Consider the following 16690-nt stretch of genomic DNA (forward strand, 5'->3'; position numbering starts at 1 on the left):
TCACACCCCTTGACTTTTTCCACAGTCGTTGTTACAGCCTGAATTTAAAATCACTTGAATTGAGATTTTCTGGTCACCCACCAACACACAATACCCCATAATGTCAAAGTGGAATTATGTTTAGAAATCAATGAAAAGCTGAAATGTCTTGAGTCAATAAGTATTTAACCGCTTTGTTAAGGCAAGCTAAAATACAGTTGAAGTTGGATGTTTACATAGTGGGGAGAACAAGTATTTGATACTGTCGATTTTGCAGGTTTTCCTACTTACAAAGCATGTAGAGGTCTGTACTTTTTATCATGGGTACACTTCAACTGTGAGAGACGGAATCTAAAACAAAAATCCAGAAAATCACATTGTATGATTTTGAAGGAATTAATTTGCATTTTAGCAACCAAGCTTCTTGACTGATGTCTTGAGATGTTGCTTCAATATATCCACATAGCTTCATGAGGATGGAAAATTATCTATTTTGTAAAGTGCACCAGTCCCCCCTGCAGCAAAGCACCCCCACAACATGATGCTGTCACCCCCGTGCTTCATGGTTGGGATGGAATTCTTCGGCTTGCAAGCCTCCCCCTTTTTCCTCAGTTTCATCCGACCAGAGGACATTTCCCCAAAAAGTATGATCTTTGTCCTCCTGTGCAGTTGCAAACTGTAGTCTGGCTTTTTTATGGTGGTTTTGGAGCAGTGGCTTCTTCCTTGCTGAGCGACCTTTCAGGTTATGTCGATATAGGACTCGTTTTACTGTGGATATAGATACTTTTGTACCTGTTTCCTCCAGCATCGTCACAAGATCCTTTGCTGCTGTTCTGGGATTGATTTGCACTTTTCGCACCAAAGTACGTTCATCTCTAGGAGACAGAACGTGTCTCCTTTCTGAGCGGTATGACGGCTGCTTGGTCCTATGGTGTTTATACTTGCGTACTATTGTTTGTACAAATGAACATGGTACCTTCAGGCATTTGGAAATTGCTCCCAAGGATGAACCAGACTTGTGAAGGTCTACAATTTGTTTTTTGAGGTCTTTTCTTTTGATTTTCCCATAATGTCAAGCAAAGAGGCACTGAGTTTGAAGGTAGGCCTTGAAATATATCCACAGGTACACCTCCAATTGACTCAAATGATGTCAATTAGCCTATTAGAAGTTTCTAAAGCCATGACATCATTTTTCAGGAGTTTTCCCAGCAGTATAAAGGCACAGTCAACTTAGTGTATGTAAACTTCTGACCCACTGGAATTGTGATACAGTGAATTATAAGTGAAATAATCTGTCTGTAAACAATTGTTGGAAAAATGATTTGTCAAGCACGAAGTAGATGTCCTAACCGACTTGCCAAAACTATACATTGTTCACAAGAATTTTGTGGAGTGGTTGAAAAACAAGTTTTAATGACTCCAACCTAAGTGTATGTAAACTTCTGACTTCAACTGTAAGTTCAGGGGTAAAAATGTGCTTTACAAGTCACATAAGTTGCATGGACTCACTGTGTTCAATACAAGTGTTTTCCATGATTTTTGTAATGGCTACCTTATCCCTGTATCCCACACATACAATTATCTGTAATGTCCCTCAGTCGAGCAGTGAATTTCAAACACAGATTCAACAAGGGAGGTGTTCCAATGCCTCCAAAAAGGGCACCTATTGGCAGATGGGTAAAAATACAAAAGCAGACATTTAATATCCCTTTGAGCATAATTTAAGTTAATTACACCCAGTCAGTACAAAGATACAAGCGCCCTTCCTAACTCCGTTGCCTGAGAGGACGGAAACCTCTCAAGGATTTCACCATGAGGCCAATGGTGACTTTATAACAATTACAGAGTTTAATGGCTGTGATATGAGAACTGAGGATGGATCAACAACATTGTAGTTACTCCACAATACTAACTTAATTGACAGTGTGAAAAGAACGAAGCCTGTACAGAATAAAAATATATTCCAAAACATGCATCCTGTTTGCAACAGGTATTAAAGTAATACTGCAAAAAATGGGGCAAAGCAATTCACTTTTTGTCCTGATTACAAAAGTGTTATGTTTTGGGCAAATCCAATACAACACGTTATTGAGTATCACTCTCCATATTTTCAAGCACAGTAGTGGCTGCATCATGTTATAGGAATGCTTGTAATTGTTAAGGACTGGGGAGGTTTTCAGGATAAAACAGGAATGGAGCTAAGCACAAGCAAAATCCTAAACCTGGTTCAGTCTGCTTTTCACTAGACACTGGGAGATGTATACACTTTTCAGCAGAACAATAACCTGAAACACAAGATCAAATCTACACTTGAGTTGCTTACCAAGAAGACAATGAATGTTCCTGAGTGGCTGAGTTACAATTTTGACTTAAATCTACTTGAAAATCTATGACAAGATATGAAAATTGTCTAGCAATAGCCAACAGCCAATTTGACAGAGCTTGAATAATTTTGAAAATATTTATGGGCTAATGTTGAACAATCCAGGTGTGGAAAGCTCTTAGAGATTTAGCCAGAAAGATTCACAGCTATAATCGCTGCCAAAGGTGCCTCTACAAAGTCCTGACTCGAGGGTGTAAATACTTGCGTAAAATGAGATATTTCTGTATTTTATATTTTATACACTTTTTAAAAACATGTCACTTTGTCATTATGGGGTATTGTGTGTAGATGGGTGAGATGGAAAAAATATACTTAGGCTGTAACACAACAACATGTGGAATAAGTCAAGGGGTATGAATACTTTCTGAAGGCATTGTTTTCCATTGGAATATTGGCTGGTGTTGACTGCTAAGATTGACATATTTCTCACCTGTATGCTCTGTGTGGTTCTAAGAGATCTACAAACCTCTGACTTTTGTGTGTGTGGTTCTCGACATCCATCTGACTTGGTTGTGTCTGTCTGTGTCCTCAGAGATCCGTGCCCAGCTGGTGGAGCAGCAGAAATGCCTGGACCAGCAGACAGAGATGAGGGTGCAGCTCCTCCAGGACCTGCAGGACTTCTTCAGGAAGAAGTCCGAGATTGAGATGGAGTACTCCAGGAACCTGGAGAAACTGGCAGAGAGGTTCATGGCTAAGACTCGGAGCACCAAGGACCACCAGCAGTACAAGTGGGTACAAGTGTATATAGGTCTTGTATGTGTGTTTTTCTCTTTTCCTGGGTCTGTGTCGATCTCGATTCCCTGACTTAGACCCAGGCAGACAGCCCCTATGTCGATCTCTATCCCTGACTTAGGGGCTGTCTGCCTGGGTCTAGGTCGATCTCTATCCCTGACTTAGGGGCGGTCTGCCTGGGTCTATGTCGATCTCTATCCCTGACTTGGTGGCGGTCTGCCTGGGTCTATGTCGATCTCTATCCCTGACTTAGGGGCGGTCTGCCTGGGTCTATGTCGATCTCTATCCCTGACTTAGGGGCGGTCTGCCTGGGTCGATCTCTATCCTTGACTTAGGGGCGGTCTGCCTGGGTCTATGTCGATCTGTTTCCCTGACTTAGGGGCTGTCTGCCTGGGTCTAGGTCTGAGACTTTTATGTCTTTGTCTCGGTTTATGTCTTTCTTCTGTACAAGTTAAGTCACTGGATGGAACTGTCGCTGTCTGAAATATGCCTCTCTCAGGTTCAGTGTTCATGAATACCTGTTGCATTAGGCAACCAGAATCAGTGTCATATTTGATTATATGTTCATGACTATCCATCTGGAAAATACATTCAACTTTGATTACAATGTTGACCCGGCAAATCAATAAATGTTTTTTTAATTATAATCAGTCTGGTCACACACACCCAACCACCCACCAGCAGCGCTCAATGATTCCTTTTCCTATTCGTTTCTCATTATCAAACTGCATAAGACGTTTAATTGTCATGTCATTCTACTAATTTCCTCTACTCCATTAGGCGACTGAAATCGATTTAGACGGGCGGGTTTTATTTCCCATTTTTTTCATAAATGTTCAAATGTATGTGTTCCCAATATGAATAAATGAACAATAATTATTGAAAAGCAATATCCTATGAAGGCAGGCTGTTACACCAGGAGCTCCAGCAATAAATATCCATATCCTCTATTTCCCCCTTTAGCCCATTCTGCATAATGTCCCTTTTGTTCATTGGTACTTCTGATGGTTAGCATGGGTAGCCATATATTTCAAATACTTTTCCCCATCTTACATCACAATTCACAAACTGTCACCCTCTGTCAATGTGTAGATGGTATTTCCAGCACCATGTGAATTATGTAAGTGGAGAAACTCCAATGAACGAACTGATACCTGCCAGAATGGGTATAGATTTTCTGAGTTAAAAAATGGATATCAGATGATCATATCATGACTGCTCACGCTCTCCAATGGTGACCAGATCCATAATAGAGAATACATGGAATGGTGAGAGGAACCCTAGTTCTATAATCATTCTTGTGGAGAATAAGCTAACTATGTCTATAGTGAGTTGATCTCGGTCTGATGTAGTCTAACCACAAATGAGACAAGACCTGAAATGACAAAATATGAAAATGTGTTAATCTCGCCCCAAATTAATTGAAGTATGCTCACACTGAAGACCTAACCCTCAATCTCTTTCCCATGGCTTGTTTCTTTACCCCCTGTCTGTGTGGTAAAGCACCGTTTGACTCTAGCATGATGCCATTGATGAGCCGTATTGGAATGTTGACACAGTCGAGCAATGCTGTACTTGGGGTCTCATTACGCTGGAGGATACTGCTTATGGAAAAGGAAACATTAGCATATTGTTTGAACTTGCGGCGGGGACCAAAAAATAAAACGTCTGTTTGCCCTACTCGGTGTCCTCAAATAGGCCTCTACTGAGTCTACTGCGCCTGAAAACCACAATGGCTCTACCAGCTGTGTGTGCAGGACTGGGAGATTGAGGAGAATCTGATGGCATGGATCGCTAGCTGTGGATTTCATCGTGTGATATAGAGTCCAGTCTGTTCATTTGTAGGGTAAACATTTGTCGAGCGGCATATTTCAGTGCTCTGTAAATGCCAGACGTTTGACTAACAGTGAATGCCCTGCTGCCGGGTTTTAAGACGTGACCTATTTATTTTTTGTGATTGTATAAACAAGGTTAATACAGAACAGCTTATGTATTTTCCACATTCTCTAGGATGTTTCCTTTGGAACGACTTGTGTGATGTTGAAAAAGTGTACTTACGTCTGACTCTGAGCTTCATGGCCTAACGTTAGTGCAGTGCCTCAGCCTAGCTTGGGCTGGCTCTGTGTGTAATAAAATGGATTAGCTTTAAAATGTGCTCTTTAAATCACTGGCTAATTAGCTGGCATTTCCACACTGGAGAGCAGTGAATACTGACAAGCTGCGTGCAGTTAGGCTGCTAACTGCTGCTAACTGAGTTGAGCATTGTCACAGATTTCTTATGAAGTTGTTCCACATTTGACAGGAAGCCAAGTTATGTTCATTCAGTTTAAGTTGGTCAACTAATAAAAATCACCAGAGAAGTTGGAGAAGTCAAGTCTTTGTCAGGTAAAGTAGGATGCTTTGTACTAGCCCTGATGTCTGGCATCGGTTTCCTCCATTTGGAGAAAGAGAGTCAGAGGGGATATGGTACATTTCAGTGTCCAGGACAAGGAATGTCTCGTCAGCCATGTTTTTCTACTCTATCGGGTCGCTTTCAGGAGTGAGATGAAGTGACTGTTTGTAAGGAAGTACACAATTTGTGCTACCTATGGGATTATTGCTACAGCACCTCAGTTGGCCCAGAAGCGATCTTGCTAGGGTACAGCTCTGCAGCAGTGGTAGGATGTTATTTTAGCTTGATAGCGTTAGCTTGCGCTAGTTGGCTGTACCTGCGCGAAAACTCCAGTATTTTTAATCATATAGTTTGTTTTCCATCTTCATTTTAAATAGTGAGCCAACATATTTTCAGCACTTTTAATATCCCTGACTGATCAAAACTCATTTTCTCATGCACTCTCGTCTCTCTGCAGCAGCCGTGCACTGATTGTACAAAACATTGTACACTCAGTGCATGACCTAGACTGACCAGGTAAATCCAGGTGAAAGCTATGATCCCTTATTGATGTCACTTGTTAAATCCATTTCAATCAGTGTAGATGAAGGGGAGGAGACCCGTTAAAGATTTTTGAGCCTTGAGACAATTAAGACATGGATTGTGTATGTGTGCCACTCAGAGGGTGAATGGGCAAGACAAAAGATTTAAGTGCCTTTGAACTGGGTATGGTAGTAGGTGCCAGGCGCATCAGTTTGTATCAAGAACTGCAGCATTGCTGGGTTAACTATGGATGCTGAGATAGCTATGGACTGGTGGAAAATGTAGTTAATATATTTTATGATATACAGTACCAGTCAAAGGCTTGGACACCTCATTCAAGGGTTTTTCTTTATTTGAACTATTTTCTACATTATAGAATAATAGTGAAGACCTCCAACTATGAAATGACACATATGAAATCATGTAGTAACCAAAAAAAGTGTTAAACAAATCAAAATATATTTGATATTCTTCAAAGTAGCCACCCTTTGCCTTGATAACTTTGCACACTCTTGGCATTCTCTCAACCAGCTTCATGAGGAATGCTTTTCCAACAGTCTTGAAGGAGTTCCCACAAATGCTGAGCACAGATTTCCACCGGTCTAATGTCTATTGCTCGTGTTTCTTGGCCCAAGCAAGTCTCTTCTTATTGGTGTACTTTAGTAGGGGTTTCTTTGCAGCAATGCGACCATGAAGGCCTGATTCACACAGTCTCCTCTGAACAGTTGATGTTGAGATGTCTGTTACTTGAACTCTGAAGCACTTATTTGGTAACTCTAATGTATTTATCCTCTTCAGCAGAGGTAACTCTGGGTCTTCCTTTCATGTGGCAGTCCTCATAAGAGGCAGTTTTATCATAGTGCTTGATGGTTTTTGTGACTTTATTTTCATTTTTTTTTTTAAATTTCATCTTTATTTAACCAGTTAAGCTAGCTGAGAACAAGTTCTCATTTACAATTGCGACCTGGCCGAGATAAAGAAAAGCAGTGCGACACAAACAACAACACGGAGTTACACATGGAATAAACAAACATACAGTCAATAACACAATAGAAAAGGTGTGTGCAAATGAGGTAAGATTTTTTTCACCTTTATTTAACCAGGTAGGCCAGTTGAGAACAAGTTCTCATTTGCAACTGCAACCTGGCCAAGATAAAGTATAGCAGTTCGACACATACAACAACAGAGTTACACATGGAATTAACAAAACATAGTCAATAAAACAGTAGTAAAAAAAATAAAACAAAGTCTATATACAGTGAGTTTAGGTCAAATAAGGGAGTTAGGGCAATAACTAGGTCATGGTGGCGAAGTAATTACAATATGGCAATTAAACACTGGAATGGTAGACGTGCAAGTAGAGATACTGTGGTGCAAAAGGAGCAAAATAAATAAATACAGTATGGGGATGAGGTAGATAGATGGGCTGTATACAGATAAGATAAGTGAGGTAAGGCAATAAATAGGCCGTAGTGACGAAATAATCACAATTTAACACTTAAACACTGGTGATGGATGTGCAGAAGATGAATGTGCAAGTAGAGATACTGGGGTGCAAAGGAGCAAAAAAAGTAAAAATAAATAACAGTATGGGGATGAGGTATTTACAGATGGGCTATGTACAGGTGCAGTGATATGTGAGCTGCTCTGACAGCTGATGCTTGAAGATAGTGAGGGAGATATGAGTCTCCAGCTTCAGTGATTTTTGCAATTAGTTCCAGTCATTGACAGCAGAGAACTGGAAGGAAAGGCGGCCAAAGGAGGAATTGGCTTTGGGGGCGACCAGTGAAATATATACCTGCTGGAGCGCGTGCTATGGGTGGGTGCTGCTAAGGTGACCAGTGAGCTGAGATAAGGCGGTGCTTTACCTAGCAAAGAGTTATAGATGACCTGGAGCCAGTGGGTTTGGCGACGAATATGAAGCGAGGGCCAGCCAACGAGAGCATACATATCGCAGTGGTGGATAGTATATGGGGCTTTGGTGACAAAATGGATGGCACTGTGATAGACTGCATCCAATTTGCTGGGTAGAGTGTTGGAGGCTATTTTGTAATTGACATTGCCGAAGTCAAGGATCGGTAGGATAGTCAGTTTTACTAGGGTATGTTTGGCAGCATGAGTGAAGGATGCTTTGTTGCGAAATAGGAAGCCGATTCTAGATTTAATTTTGGATTGGAGATGCTTCATGTGAGTCCGGAAGGAGAGTTTACAGTATAACCAGACACCTAGGTATTGTGTTGTCCCAATAAGTCAGAACCGTCCAGAGTAGTGATGCTGGACGGGCGGGCAGGTGGGGGCAGTGATCGCTTGAAGAGCATGCATTTATTTTATTTGCATTTAACAGCAGTTGGAGGCCATGGAAGGAGAATTGTATGGCATTGAAGCTCTTTAATGCCATACAAAGTTCTTTAAATTTTCTGCCGGATTGACTGACCATCATGTCTTAAAGTATGATGGACTGTCATTTCTCCTGGTTTGTTTATTTATTTATTTGAGCTGCTAACATAATTGCAAATTGGTTTTCTAATGATCAATTAGCCTTTTAAAATGAGAAACTTGGATTAGCTAACACAACGTGCCACTGGAACACAGGAGTGATGGTTGCTGATAATGGGCCTCTGTATGCCTATGTAGATTCCATACAAAATCAGCTGTTTCCAGCTACAATAGTCATTTACAACAATAACAATCTCAACACTGTATTTCTGATCTATTTTATTTTATTTTAATGGCCAAAAGTTGTGCTTATCTTTCAAAAACAAGGACATTTCTAAGTGACCCCAAATTTTCCCTCATGAATCTACACACTACACCATAATGACAAAGCGAAAACATTTTTAATTTTTTTTTAGATTTTAGCTAATGCATTAAAAATAAAAAGTATTTTATTATTTACATAAGTATTCAAGAAATTATAATTGAGCTCAGGTGCATCCTGTATCCATTGATCATCCTTGATGTTTCTACAACTTGATTGGAGTCCACCTGTGGTACATTAAATTGATTGGACATGATTTGGAAAGGCACACACCTGTCTATACAGTGCATGTCAGAGCAATAACCAAGCCCTGATGTCGAAGGAATTGTCCGTAGAGCTCAGGAACAGGATTGTGTCAAGGCACAGATCTGGGGAAGGGTATAAAAACACATAAACAGCTGCAGCATTGAAGGTCCCCAAGAACACAGTTGCCTCCATCATTCTTAAATGGAAGACGTTTGGAACCAGCAAGACTCTTCCTAGAGCTGGCCACCCAGCCAAACTGAGCATTCGTGGGAGAAAGGCCTTGGTCAGGGAGGTGACCAAGAACATGATGGTCACTCTGCCAGAGCTCCAGAGTTCCTCTGTGGAGATGGGTGAACCTTCCAGAAGGATAACCATCCCTGCAGCACTCAACCAATCAGGTCTTTATGGTAGAGTGGCACCTAAAGGCCCTCAGACCGTGAGAAGCAAGATTTTAAAAACTATTTACCTTAATACCAAGCGTCACATTTGGTTAACCAGTTGCGACGAGCAATCCCGTATCCGGGAGCGTAATCATAGCCTCAAACGCATTAGCATAACGCAACGGACATAAATACCCCTAGAAACTTTTCCTATTCATGAAAATCATAAATGAAATGAAATAAATCTATTCAAACACAAGCTTAGCCTTTTGTTATTAACAACACTGTCATCTCAGATTTTCAAAATATGCGTTACAGCCAACGCTAGACAAGCATTTGTGTAAGTTTATCATGGCATAATGCTATGCTAGGCTCTGCTTGCAGCAGGCAACATTTTCACAAAAATAAGAAAAGCAACCAAATTAAATCATTTACCTTTGAAGAACTTCAGATGCTTTCACTCAGGAGACTCCCAGTTAGATAGCAAATGTTCCTTTTTTCCAAAAATATTATTTTTGTAGGCGAAAAAGCTCCCGTTTCTTCACCATGCTTGGCTGAGAAATCGACCTAAAAATGCTACAACTATAACGCCAAACCTTTTTCAAAATTAGCTACATAATATCGACAGAAACACGGCAAACGTTGTTTAAGATCCATCCTCAAGGTGTTTTTAACAAATATATTCGATAATATATCCGTCGAGGCAGTTGGTTTCTCATAAAAAGCGATTGGAAAAATGGCTACCTCCAGTATTTTACGCAAGGTTTTCTGCGGGAGACACCATGTGACCACATGCCATATATGGTCCCTTACAGCCATTCTTCAAGGGAAATGTCTAAAAAGACGTCACAATGCTATAGACACCTTGGGGAAAACGTAAGCTCGTTCACAGCCATATAAGGAGTCATTGGCATGAGGCGGTTTCAAAACATGCGGCACTTCCTGGTTCGATTTTTATCTGGGTTTCGCCTGTAACATCAGTTCTGTGGCACTCACAGACAATATCTTTGCAGTTTTGGAAACGTTAGAGTGTCTTCTTTCCAAAGCCGTCAATTATATGCATAGTCGAGCATCTTTTTGTGACAAAATATCTTGTTTAAAACGGGAACGATTTTCATCCAAAAATTAAAATAGCGCCCCCTAAATCCAACTAGTTAATACCAAGCGTCACGTTTGGAGGAAACCAGGCACCGCTCATCACCTGGCCAATACCATCCCTACGGTGAGGCATGGTGGTGGCAGCAGCATGCTGTGGGGATGTTTTTCAGTGGCAGTGACTGGGAGACTAGTCAGGATCGAGGGAAAGATGGCCCATCCAGAGCTCAGACTTGAACCCGATCAAAAAGGAGTGGCTTCGGGACAAGTCTCTGAATATGCTGGAGTGGCCCAGCCAGAGCCAGGACTTGAACCCGATCGAACCTCTCTGGAGAGACCTGAAAATAGCTGTACAGCGATGCTCCCCAACCAGCCTGACAGAGCTTGAGAGGATCTGCAGAGAAGAATGGGAGAAACTCCCCAAATACAGGTGTGCCAAGCTTGTAGCGTGATACCCAATAAGTCTCGAGGCTGTAATTGCTGCCAACAAAGTACTGAGTAAAGGGTCTGAATACTTTCCGAAGGCACTATATATTCTTTAGGGGGTAGATCAGCTTTAATATTGCAGATAGTTTGTAGCTTCTATGAATATATTTGTCTGTGTCACTTCCAGTCCCCCATATATTATTTATATCTAGTTTATTTGTTATATACTGTCCTTTATTATTTTCCCCTAACCCTACCACCCCTCCCCTAATTGGTGTAAACTAATGGACAACCACTATTAGGCTTCTACTTCCAGCTTATACAGACTATAAACGTGATATATTTGCCAAAATCTTTGCTTTGTTTGTGTGTGTGTGTCTGTGTGTGTGTGTGTGTGTGTGTGTGTGTGTGTGTGTGTGTGTGTGTGTGTGTGTGTGTGTGTGTGTGTGTGTGTGTGTGTGTGGATTGATGAGGGGAAAAAAACAAACTGACTGTTTTCCTGTGTGGACAGTACTCTCTCATCATTGCTCCCCTCCAGAGCAGACAGACACCATGACACCCTATAAGCCCCAGCTGGGTCAGCAGCTCTTTTACCCACTTCTCTCTTTTCCTCCCAGAATGCAGTGGGAGAGAGCAACATCAGGCCCCACAGCAGAGTGGCCAGAGCCCTGTCCTAGGGAGTGACAGTCAGTCAGTCAATGACAGTACCATTGCTGTTTGCAAAATGAACACATTAAACACACACACATTATGCAGTACTGTTTGTTTAGGGAATGTCAGAGGGATGGAATGGAGAGGGGTATAATTGAATTATTTATATAGCCAAGGCCACACCTGAGAGGGAGTGACTTGAATAGACAACATTTCTTTCCCCCATCAAACAAAGCGAATCGGTCAAAGAGTCCTCCCTTTTTGTGTCTCATAGGATTTAAATGACCTTTCATTCGTGGTGAAATGATCCAAATATACACTAAACACTCCCAATTTCAGATAGTAGCTGTCATTCCATACCTTTGTAAATATAATATGTATAACATTATGTAATATCATAATATAATAAACCATTTAGCAAACATTTCTTTCCAAATCGATATTTCTTATGGGTGGCCTCAGCATGAATCTGAGCTGAATCAAACCCACAACACTTGTGTTGGAAGCACCATGCTCAACCCACTAAGTGACAGAGGACCAACTGTTTACTGTATCAGCTGACATTATAGCCTCACTCACCAGGCAATTAATTAGCCTACTAACTATAACAGTTTGCAATCCACCCAGAGCGAAACTTCCATTAAAGCTAGTGAGGCGGCTTATTAATGAAAAAGTCTTATCGTAAAGGACTTTGCTATTTCAGATAAGGCCTATGCTGCTGTGTAAAGACACTGCATAGTGGGATTAATTATCCTTACTTGTCGCTACTGTAAGAAGTGACAGTTTTATATGGTTATAATGGCTTTTCAATGGAGTTGGAGCTGTCAGGACAGTTACTTTCTCCTGCACACACATGCACATGTAGTCATGCATGCACCTACGCACGCCCACACGCGTAAGCACAAACAGTTAATGAGATTCCTCTCTCACGCAGACTTTCTCCCTCGTTCTCCCTCTTATTTCTTCCGAGGACAGTTGTTTACTCTCCCCCTTTCTACCTGTGTCGCCCTCTGTGGTTTAACCGAATTCCTGCATTGTGTAGAAATAATGACATTGAGAGAGTTACCTGCCATTATGTAGGGTAGTTGGCAGAGTCCCAGAGGTCACTGTGCTGCCATGGCCCTCGTCACCTCCACACACACACTGGCAGCCCTCACACTTAAGCACACTAGCGCTGATCGCATTTAGTCGACTGGACGATTGTTTGGTTGATAGGCTGTTGGTCAACCAAGATTTCTTTAGTCGACCAGACACCTGTCTGATTCGCGCCTGTCTCAGTGAACTAATCCATTGTGTATGGTTATATTATGTGAGGTATTTTAATACCGGTGTACCGGTATTTTAATACCGGTCTATACCGCCCAGCCCTACAATAGCCTAACTGTTAAATGTGCCTGGCTTTAGAAATCATCCATATACAGTGCCTTCGGAAAGTATTCAGACCCCTTGACTTGTTCCATATGTTATGTTACAGCCTTATTCTGAAATGGATTAAATAACAAATCCTCAGCAATCTACCCATAATGACAAAGCGTAAACATGTTTTTTGAAATACTAGCAAATTGATTAAAAATAAAGATACCTTATTTACAGAAGTATTCTAACCCTTTGCTATGAGATTTGAAATTGAGCTCCGTTGCATCCTGTTTCCATTGATCATCCTTAATGTTTCTACAACTTGATTGGAGTCCATCTGTGGTAAATTCAATTGATTGCACATGATTTGGAAAGGCACACACCTGTCTATATAAGGTCCCAAAGTTGACAGTGCGTATCCGAGCAAAATCCAATCCATGAGGTCGAAGGAATTGTTCGTGGAGCGCCGAGACAGCATTGTGACGAGGCACAGATCTGAGGAAGTGTACCAAATGTCTGCAGCATTGAAGGTCCCCAAGAACACAGTGGCCGCCACCATTCTTAAATGGAAGAAGTTTGGAACTACCAAGACTCTTCCTTGAGCTGGCTGCCTGGCCAAACTGAGCAATCGGGGTGAGAAGGGCCTTGGTCAGGGAGGTGACCAAGAACCCAATGGTCACTCTGACAGAGTTCCTCTGTGGAGATGAGAGAACCTTCCAGAAGGACAAACATCTCTGCAGAACTCCACCAATCAAGCCTTTATGGTTGAGTGGCCAGACGGAAGCCACTCCTCAGTAAAAGGCACATGACAGCCCACTTGGAGTTTGCCAAAAGGCACCTAATGACTCTGTCCATGAGAAACAACATTCTCTGGTCTGATGAAACCAAGATTGAACTCTTTGCAAAGTGTCACGTCTGGAGGAAACCCTGCACCATCCCTACGGTGAAGCATGGTGTTGGCAGCATTATGCTGTGGGGATGTTTTTCAGCGGCAGGAACTGGTAGACTAATCAGGATCAAGGCAAAGCTGAACGGAGCAAAGTTCAAAGAGACCCTTGATGAAGACCTGCTCCAGAGTGTTCAGGTTCTCAGACCTGGGGTGAAGGTTCACCTTCCAACAGGACAACTACCCTAAGCACACAGCCATGACAACGCAGGAGTGGCTTCGGGACAAGTCTCTGAATATGCTGGAGTGGCCCAGCCAGAGCCCGGACTTGAACCCAATCGAACCTCTCTGGAGAGACCTGAAAATAGCTGTGCAGCAATGCTCCCCATCCTACCTGACAGAGCTTGAGAGGATCTGCAGAGGAGAATGAGAGAAACTCCCCAAATACAGGTGTGCCAAGCTTGTCGTGTCATACCCAAGAAGAATCGATTCTGTAATCACTGCTAAAGGTGCTTTAACAAAGTACTGAGCAAAGGGTCTGAATACATATGTAAATGTGATATTTCAGTTTACATTTGTTAATAAATTCTGAAAACCTGTTTTGCTTTTTCATTATGGGGTATTGTGTGTAGATTTGAGGGGGGTCAAGGGATTTAATACATTTTAGAATAAGGCTGTAACGTTACAAAATGTGGTCTGAATATTTTCTGAAAGCACTGTATATCGACAGAAATAAGATAGATCTTGCTTCTGTTGCCTGTTTGAGTGTTTGTTTAATAGCCAACTGATTCCGTGAGCACCAAGCCTCATGCAATGTCAAAATGTCGGGTAAAGCAATTTCACAGATTCAACTGTTTTGAATTTTATTATTATGATAATCAATATAGTATTAAGTAATGTCGTTATCATTAGTAGTCTTTATATAGTAGCCTTGTATAACCACCATCGAGCTGTACGCCTGAGAGCGCATCCTGTTTAGTATTAATACAGTAACTTACTTAGGACTATATTTCAATAGGCTACCGTATCAGTCAATCAATCATTAATTAGTTAATTCCATCACACAGCATACAGGACATTAATGCTTTTGAAATGCAATCAAGCATTTTAGTTTTCAATTAAATAACAAAGGGAGCTTTGAATAATTATCCTAAACAATAAATAAACTGCAATTCAAGAATGCTTGCAACTGTTTTTAGTATGCTTTAATAAAGGCTTTATTTATCTTTTTTTTTTTAGAACAGACTCTCTGGTACAGTTATTTAGTGTCATTTACACTGTTCCAAAAGATCCCCATAAATATACATCTAACAGAAACTGTTTGGCACACACAATACTCACTCAATGCTTGCTCCTATGCCCTTTTTTTCTGGATCTCCAGTAGTTTCCACAACTATGTCAAATGTCTTCCACAGATCTGACTTCTCCTTTCCCTCCTGAGCAACCAGTAAACATTCACCCATTTCGAGCTTCTTTTTCATGTCCTCCGCATTCATTTCGCTGTCACGTGTCATGGTGTTCATACTTTGTTATAACCAATGTATTGATGTGATTATGATAGGCTATAGGTCAGGCCCTATTTGTCACATGCATGCGATGTTTCACGTAAAGAGAGTAAGGGTTGAGAGAAAAGGGAATGTTTTTTTTCCAAAAACAAATTAGGGATTTGGGTAACAGAACTTTTCAGTCAGAAGCGAACAAGAAACTAAATGACTATAATGATGTTGCAGCTTCCTCATGGACATCCCAATAAACACTTCTTGTGCTGTGGTGCCTTTTCACTGCCGTAGGGAGGAGAGCGAGACCACATTCGCCAGTCACACACTGTGACCATCTTGATTCATGTGTGTGTCTTTTGTTATCTAATCAAAGTGTGCGTAAAGCATCAGACAAGCTCAGTGCATATGTAGTTAAACTGTGTTTGTTTGAATAACGTTATCTGTCTATATACGGAAACATTTTGACCAATTGATTGGTCGAAAGAACAGAACAAGACTCGGTCGACCCAAGATATTTGTTGTTGTTGTCAGGGACAGCCCTAAAACGCGCGCGCGCGCGCACACACACACGCCTAACTCAATGGCCTGTCACTTGGTCCAGCAGTATGTCTCAATAGCCAGCACACAACCCCACTATTAGGCCATTGATTTATTACAACAGCTACTGTTCATTCAATGGCTCCCTTAGTGTTTTCATCTACACTAGTTGCACATTTGGAATAAGGACCCTTTTAGGTCCCAAAGCCTTTCCTCCATTCATTCTGACGTTTTGGGGACTGTAATTGTAAGTTCCTGTCAGTTGTTCATTACAGCCATTATGTGCAACAAAGCGTGTGATGAAAGAAGGCTGTGTGGTGACTCATCAGCTGTCTCTTTTAGGGTGCATCCCAAATTGCACCCTATTCCCAATCCCTACATAGTGCACTACTGTTGACTAGGGGCCCATATGACTCTGGTCAAAAGTAGACGGCCGTACGGACACACGCTGTAGTGCACCCCTCTCTCAGCAGAGCCCCTCCACTAGCGGATGGGTATATTAAAAGGCCCAGTTATCTAATTATCTAACCCATGGTCACAGTTGATGTCCCATGACCAAGCTCATTACAGTAGAGACCGGCCAATCACATACTCAAGTGTACACACACACACAATAGACCCACATGTGCATGCACAAACACACACTTCACACAAACACTCACTTTCTGGTAGCCTCTCATACATACTAGGCTAAAAAAACACACACTTGAGCACACACAGGCAGGAACAGAGAATAAATGAAAGCATGCCACTCCACTGAAGCATAAGGCAGGGAAGATTTACAGTAACTTCAGTCTTGTGTGGGTGTGATGCTGTCCAGCAACTCTGCCATAAGTCTTCTATTGCAA

General features: G+C 41.6%; 1 protein-coding gene across 5 annotated transcripts in view; it reads left to right on the forward strand.

The window, feature by feature from the left end:
- LOC112218749 (SLIT-ROBO Rho GTPase-activating protein 1) overlaps positions 1-16690 on the forward strand; it is a 152266-nt gene that overhangs the window by 40618 nt on the left and 94958 nt on the right. For all 5 annotated transcript variants that reach the window (XM_042301648.1, XM_042301644.1, XM_042301645.1 and 2 more), the window contains exon 2: positions 2895-3090. In XM_042301648.1, the coding sequence (XP_042157582.1) occupies positions 2895-3090 (196 nt within the window). The remainder of the gene's footprint in view (positions 1-2894; positions 3091-16690) is intronic.

Source organism: Oncorhynchus tshawytscha, linkage group LG19 (assembly GCF_018296145.1).
Source record: "Oncorhynchus tshawytscha isolate Ot180627B linkage group LG19, Otsh_v2.0, whole genome shotgun sequence".
Taxonomy (NCBI): Eukaryota; Metazoa; Chordata; class Actinopteri; order Salmoniformes; family Salmonidae; genus Oncorhynchus; species Oncorhynchus tshawytscha.